The following is a 7828-nucleotide window of genomic DNA, read 5'->3' as shown; positions in this document are numbered from 1 at the left end:
AAATATAAAAATTTAACAGCTCCCCTAGAACCACTTAATCCATCATGTACTTTCTCTGTTCAGTTCTGTGGTTTACTGTTGTGAGAGTATAAAAAAGCTCTGCAGTGCAAAATACAATTCTTATTAAGTACTGTTACTGTTTCCAGTAAATCATTTCAAGAAAAATAACTCGGGCTTTTAGGAACGTGAGTTTTTCAAACTGCTGTAAAATTACTACAATATATTTTACACCACCCATTTGCCAGATTTGATTTTGCTCAAATGAGGCTAATGTTTGTGATATGACAGAAATGTGGATAAGCAACAAAAAAAACGAGGGAGCAGGGAGTTTACAACTTCTCCAAATTAAAATATTTTAAATTTCTTATAAAGAGATACATAAAGCAACTGACTAATTGACTAAAACTGTGCTAAGTTTTTACTTGGGGCTTCTGTGTACACTCAAAGAGTAACTTGTGAACCAGGCTCTAAAGGCAACAAGTTGGTTATGCTAAATATATACCCTGTCTTGTGAGATAGCTAAGAAAGCAGTGGGGAAAAAAAAATCTTTTGCATTAATTCTATTAATCACTGCTAAGGGACTAAAATTAATTGATTAGGGGATAATTTTTGAAGTTAATTTTGATAATTTTGGAGCCTGATTTTTCCTAGATGCAGAGCACCCATAAATCAAGTTTTGACACAGAAGTAATTCACCATTATTAACAATATCAAAAATAACACAACAAGAGGGCACAAACTGAGCTATTACTCCTTTGGTGTTTGACAACAATTTAAATTTAAGAAAATGAATATTGAAACACCTTAGTACTTATGATGAAACATACAGAATACTCATAGAGAACAATGAAATAGTTAAAAAGATGTTGCTCATTGCTGAACACTTATGCTACATTTGATCGTGAACTTGTTAGCTTTTTGGATATTAGGTGCAAAAAAGTGCAAAGAATATTTAATTAACTGTTACAGTACCACATTACAAAAAGTATTTTCTAGGCCACAAAGGCCACTGCTGATATAATTTATATTAAGATAAATTTATACACAAAATAGTTTTTCAGTCTCCACATACATATATATATCTATATATATCTATCTCTGTTTCTATATCAACCTTGCAAAATCATGATGAAAATGATCCAGGCCACAAAATCTCATGATGATAACAATGATGGGAGGAAAAAAACCCTACAGAGGAAAGCTTGTTCTCCTGTTTAAAAAAATTACTCAGCCAGAGCAAACAGAGGAATGAAATTCTACAAGGCTGTTCTGTATTTATGGTGATGAAAATACAGTCTTGAACAGGGAGGATCAGTGTTCAGCATCACCAGCCCTCTCTGGGAAAAACTATTTCTATCTAGATGCCATGAATAGCAACCTGGAATAAACATTCAAAATCTTGGGCTGGAGCCTTTTTCTTTTTTTTTTTTTTTAACTTGTAAAGAATGCCTGAAAGCTTTATTTATTTGATTGTTTGTTTGCTTGCTGTGTTTGTAGGCACAGAAGGCAAGGTATAAAACCTGCCTCCTTTTTTGCTTTAGAAACATCTGTAATGTTAAGACCAGCCTTCCTAACTTTCCTGGAGCAACGTTAAGACACTTCAAAGCATATTTGACTGTCTTAGAGATTAGTTAGCGAAACAGAGGGACTGGATCTTCATAAAAGTATTCTGTGTCAACCAGGCCAAACTAACCAAGGCAAAATGGTTCTTCAGAAGTCTGTCTAAAATGCCTTTTCCCTTCATAACTAGATTAGATTAATTCTCACAAAGTCTTCTATTATTGTAAAACAATCTTCCACTGGAATTTTTCTCCTGTATGACACTTTTCTTCTGTAACAACACTGCTTTGGAAAATACTATCATCTTCTCAGTTTTCTTTATACATTACAAAGATACAAAAAGAGCCACCACCCCAACTTTTTTCTAGTTGCAATTCAACTTTCAAAATCTCAGGCCCAATCATGCAGTCTTTGTCACGCTCTTTGCAGAAAGAAAAAAAAAACACCAGAAAAAAAGAAAAAAAGAAAACAACTGATTGAGGTAAACTGCAGTGCTAAAAAGAGCTAGGTCCATAAAATAATATGTAGCTCTCTTCCAGTTTTTAAAACAGCTCACTTCAACCCATACTTTTTTGCATTTGCTGTCACTGTGTATTCTAATAAATGAGTTTACTAGTTTATGAAATTGTTACATTTCAGTTTCTCTCTCCATATATCGACACAAAACACATCTCAAATTCACATTTGGCATTTAATTCTAGAGGCATCCAGCCAGGGACTAGAAACTACTCTACGTGAGTGATTCAGTCAGAATAACTTCAAAGAAATCTAACACTGTCACACTAAATCAAGAATCAGAAAAATGTTCCGTGTAACTGCAGGTTTTGGTCAATTTTTTGAACAGCTAAAATACATTAAATAAATTCCTCCACTTTAGAGCATTCTCTCACCTGCATAAAGACCAAATGAGGACTGCATGATGCCAGCAGCAAATGGGCTATTTCGAAGGGTCTGGATACACCTCATCAGGAGACACCTACATCTCCGTGGAGCTACATCAATGTCCACACAACTCATTGCAGACATATTTGCTTTCCACAACGATGCCTGTACGTGTGCTGTTCAGTGCCATGCAGAGACATTCGAGCTAGTTCTTCATCAGCCAGTGGGTAGCTGAAGCAAAACAGCCGCTGAGTACAGCCACCTGCCTGGGCACACATGCCTGGTTGTTCTTCTGGACATGCTAATGAGTTCCTGTACGTGCAGCGGGTGTCTTGATTGCTGGAAGATTATAACTGCATAGATCCAGTTGTGAATCCTGTTCCATAAAGGCTGAGCTAAAACCCAGTGAAGCCAATAGGGTCCTTCTCATGGGCTTCAGTGGGCCTTTGGCCAGCCCTTCCTCCCTGCCCAAGGAATAAACTGACTTTCCAAACACTCAAAACGTGACAACAGTTGTTTTTTCATGCAACATTCAGTTTGAAGTGTTACCTTGAGAAGTCATACAGGACTTAGTGCAATTTAAAAGAAATTTACTACAAGAGCTATATATGACTATTTGCTCTCTCTTAAAAGAATTAGGCATTACAAGCTGCAGTGGTTTTGAGTTGCTTAAGGGATTTTTTCTTCTGATTTCTTTGTGCAAAGATATAGGTCATATCAAACCACTGCTTGGATATGACACTGGATATATGCCAGTGAGAAAACAGGTGAATGAATTTGTATGAGGAAGGGTTATATTTGGCTCAAGTCAACTTCATTCATACATTAAGAAATTATTATAAACTGTAATATAAGACTTAGAATAGGAAAAATGTATTTTAATAAAAAAATATGGATACAGTTCATCTGCGGAAGCCAAACCTTCTGTTCATGTAGACATGAACTACAAAGGAGCTTTGGACACTGAATACGATGAATCCACTCTTGTTCTCTATGGCGTAAGCGGTGGTTTTGGTGATGAACAAGATCCCTGGCTATCAAAACTGGTTGCTCGGCCAGGTAACTGCAAGAAAAGTGTTAGTTTTACAAATGTCATCATATCTGGCCATGCATCACACTCATTTCAGAGGATGAGAGAATCCGTCAGAGAAGAACTTGAACCACATCTAGACCGTTTCTGGATCAAAGACTCCAGCAGAACTAATAATGGAAAGAAAATTCCTAAAGTGAGCTCCTAAAAATGCTAAAAATCCACTGACTCATTCCACAGGAGTGGGTTTATTTCACCAGTCAGGGGTGGTACATAACCCAGAGAAAGCCATGAACCTCTGAAAAGAGGCTTCTCTGCTGCACTGGCTCAGTTTCCCTGACCTCACATTTCAGGTGTTTTACTGAAGCCTTGCTGTTGGGCTTTTTCTACCTGTCACTGCAGATGCTGTGCAGCCATCTGCTACACAGTGGGGAAAACAAATGGTCCGTGATACCTCAGACAGCAACTCATTTTTCTACACAGACTGGGTTTGGGGATGGCTAAACAGTGTGACCTCTGTGTCCCAAAGCAGGGCCTGCTGCTTCTTCAGGCTTCAATACGAATCTTTCTGAACCCAAAGCTGTGAGCATTTTGTATACAGAAAACCAGGAAGATGTGGCCACAGAAGGCTGAAAAGGGAGTCCAAGCCTGGGGACTTGTAGATATAATCATCCATGCATTTGAATAAACTTGTGATTAACTCTGGAGGTAGCTGCTGGTATGTTGCCTCAACTTAGCCTAATCAGCAGGCCAGTTTCACATTAATGTTTTAGCAACATAACTGTTCATGCTAAAGATTTTTGAATAGGAAATGATTGCTTTTGAAGTACTTGAAAATTATATTTTCTAAGTGGACGTGAGCTCCTTATCATAATCTCTGGAAATTTCAAATGTCTTAATTGTTTAACAGTATAATGCTGTCAGCATATCATGGAAACTTCTGAAGTGGTGCATTTAAGTAATCAATAAACATATGCAACCAGATTTAGGCTGTGATAAAGATCTTCTAGCTGCTCCATAGATGCTGCACTGATTTTCATGATTCTCAGAAGCACATAAGTGTGAGAGAGACAAAAACATTCAATATACTGAGAAGGAGAGAATTTCGCTACTTCTTACCTCTACTAGTGGATGCCAGTGAGTTATTGGTTTACGTGGGTAAGCCAACATTTCATTCCAATGATCTCTTCCAAGCCCTTCAGCATCAATTCCTGTCCGACATACACCAATGACCTCATTGTGCCCTACTCTGAGAATTGCAGAGAGGCAGAATTTTTTTTTAATAAAAATAGTTTTAATAACATCTGATGTATAATTCAGTTTACTGGCTTAGTGCTGCACAGAATACATGTCCAAAGTGTTCACATTATTTATTACAGATATTAGTTTTAGTGGTAGTATAGTAATATTAAGTTCTGTAATGGTAGCGTCAAAAACCTCCAGCCACTACCAGAGTGCTTCTAGCAGCTATAAAAATAGCAATGGAGACATAACCCTTGCCATTAAAAGGTTACAACCCATACAGCAGAAGGACAGAAAAGAACCATAATACACCAAATGATCTAGAAGGAAAACGTGCTTAAATTTTGTGGGAAAGGAAGGTGAAGGAAGATGGCGGGGAGTACATTTCCCACTACAAATGCTTCAGATGTCATTTCACACTATATTTCCCAGCTCTAACTCTCGTGGTCATTTTGGAATGTCAGCCAAAAATGTGAAAGAGAGGGGTATGGTAGTAATAAGCTATACCTTAAGACTTCATACTCCTGGCAGCACCATAGAGTTGTTGAGGGATTCCAGAAAGTAATTTTCTGTACGTTGCCTGTATGTACCTTTGGATAATGTTTCCTAACTTCCTGTTAGTAAACGCTTTGAAAGGAGCAGCTGAAGAGGACTTGAAGTGTACAAGGTGCTGTGGTCTTCTCCCCCTCATGGCACTGTAATGCCCCTCTCACATCTGGCTGAGAAAATCTTCCTGACAGAAGCTGGAGGACCATCAGAACTCCGATGGCAAAGAAAAATAATCTGAAGTTTCATGTTACTAAACTAGAATTTCACTATTTAATTGCCCTGCAGTCTCAAAATCTCATTACTAATAGCACTTGAATGAAGAAGGCTTGGCTCAGGCATGATTCTGTCAGTCACTGCCTAGTTTAGCATGCAGTCCTTGAGCTACTCTAAGCAGAGGTCTCTTCCTGTCAGTTCTTGGTGAGGACATACATAATTGAGGCTCACATGTGTTATCACTGAGTGCTGAACTCAAAGGTTACAAAGCTTCTTCACTGAGTTAACCAAAGGATTAATTATATCCTAATTCAGTGAGGTAGTTAGCATCTAATTCTTTTTTAATCATCCAAATCTTCTTTGATTTCAAATCCCTGGCATTTAAATAGAAATTAGAGGTGTGAGGGTCTTTTTTAAACTCAGACATACCTGATTTATCAAGCTTTTACATAGTCCAGTCACCAGATGGGGACAGAAATGTATGCCAATGCTAGTGGCCCACAAGAAGACTGAGCTGTGTTTCTTCCTCATCACAGTTATTTATGATGCAGAAAAAACGGCCTGAGCTCTAAAAGGCATGGAAGCTTTAAACCTCTTCAGGAAAAGACCTAAAGGCTTTATCTTTTGTGACACTGCACCGACTTGAAAGTTCGGGAGGTAGAAAGCAGTCGCTGGCAATGATCAGGTAACCCTCTCATTAATGTTCAGAATGCAAACTGTGCTTACCGATCGTAATCCATCACTGCAATGGAAAGGCTGACCTGGTCCACATTCTCTGGAGGGATATCAAAGATGATGGCCTCATTATAAACAGGATTAAGCGTGTTCTTCTTCGTGGTCGTTTTCCGCTTTTTCAGTCTTCGACCCTCACACATCAGTGACACTTTGACATATGGATCTGAGTAACAGATAACCAGTTATGGACATTTGGACTCAATGTCATTCAAATGTGTAGCATAAAAGCAAAATTTTTTTTTTGGTAGGAATGTTACATTGATAAGAAAAAAAATAAGAAACATTTTAGTGACCCTGGCAAACACTGCTTTCAACATGCTGTCAATACAAAGGAAAGGTATAGGCATTCTAAACAGACATACCAACTGCCAGACCAATGATAGCCAGTAGATCTGAACAGGGCCTATACCCATTCCCCTGCTACTTCCATTTCAGAACCAACCTAAACACACAAGAAACAAGTTGTTCCTATTTGTCCCCTTCCTGAATAAACTCCGCCTTGTTATTTAAAAAAGAAGTAGATTCACCTGATGCACCAGTTATATCCATTGCTTTGAGATTCCTACATTTGATGACTGTTAATGTCATTCTCCCAGCAGTGGGCAAATAACAGAGGGAAAACATGATCTCACCCAAATCTATGCTTTCCTGAAAAAGAAAAGCAATTGTTAGAAATCTGACCATACTGCCAACAATTCAGTTCAGATCATGCAAAATTTAGAACTTTTTTTTTAACATGGAGAGACTTCTTTTGCAGCCTCAGATGCTTTTGAAGAGGTCACAAAAAACTTTCAGAAATTATTGCTATAAAATACGGAAAGAGTACCAACAGGATAATATTTTAGTGACAGGATCTAGAATTACTAAACTGAGAAACTAAAACAAAAGCAGACCCAGAACTTTCTGGATTCCTGATATATTTGTGTTGAGTTCACACAAATGAAAAGATGCTGAATGTCGAATGTCAAGTTCTGATGTTGAAAGACTCAGAATCCATCCTCCTAACAGAAAGAAATACGGTGGAATATTTAGATCACACACATTTACATGCCTTTTAGCCACTGGAATTTATGTAGGAGATCTATTTCTGCACGCATGTATGCGTATTAAAAGTTTATACTGTCTAAGTGCTTTGAAAAGATGAATGGGCTTGTAAAAGTTGCTAGCTTTATTGCTTTTACTGTTCTTTGAGGGTTGTTCTGTTTTAGAGAAAAGCAAAGTAAAGAAGTAGCACCTACAACTTTCCTGGCTTATGAGCAACTTTTTGGAGGATAATATACTCAGAAAGATGGATAAAGTCCATCTTAATAATCCTCACAAAGAGAAAGCTTCTATGTTGAGACAACGTGCTATGAATTTGTGCAATATGATGTTGCTATACAGTTCAGGTGCTACAATACTTGAGAAATGTAATCTAAGGAAAAGAGGTTACATCAATTCTTATTTTTCCTTTCCTCACATATATAATTATCCTAACACCACCAAAGTTTAGTTGTTGAAACATTAGTTATGTTCCAAATTCCTAATTCCTGTTCTAAGTTGTTAAAAATGCCCCCCAAAAAGCCCAAAGAAAATTGCATATTAAGAACAACTCAGGTTTTTTAAATATGAGTCTGT

At 37.6% G+C, this 7828-nt stretch overlaps 1 protein-coding gene across 1 annotated transcript in view; it reads right to left on the bottom strand.

The window, feature by feature from the left end:
• Positions 1-3433: 3433 nt before the first annotated feature.
• The window catches only part of SYT10 (synaptotagmin 10), a 34802-nt gene continuing 30407 nt past the window's right edge, over positions 3434-7828 (bottom strand). The window contains exons 4-7 of the mRNA XM_068401533.1: positions 6739-6859; positions 6203-6374; positions 4592-4721; positions 3434-3505 (exon numbers count right to left, since the gene is read on the bottom strand). Coding sequence (XP_068257634.1) covers positions 3434-3505; positions 4592-4721; positions 6203-6374; positions 6739-6859 — 495 coding nt within the window. The remainder of the gene's footprint in view (positions 3506-4591; positions 4722-6202; positions 6375-6738; positions 6860-7828) is intronic.

The sequence above is a fragment of the Nyctibius grandis genome, chromosome 5, assembly GCF_013368605.1.
Source record: "Nyctibius grandis isolate bNycGra1 chromosome 5, bNycGra1.pri, whole genome shotgun sequence".
Lineage (NCBI taxonomy): Eukaryota > Metazoa > Chordata > Aves > Nyctibiiformes > Nyctibiidae > Nyctibius > Nyctibius grandis.
The sequence above is the reverse complement of the archived record's forward strand: the minus strand, read 5'-3'. Positions and strand labels throughout refer to the sequence as shown.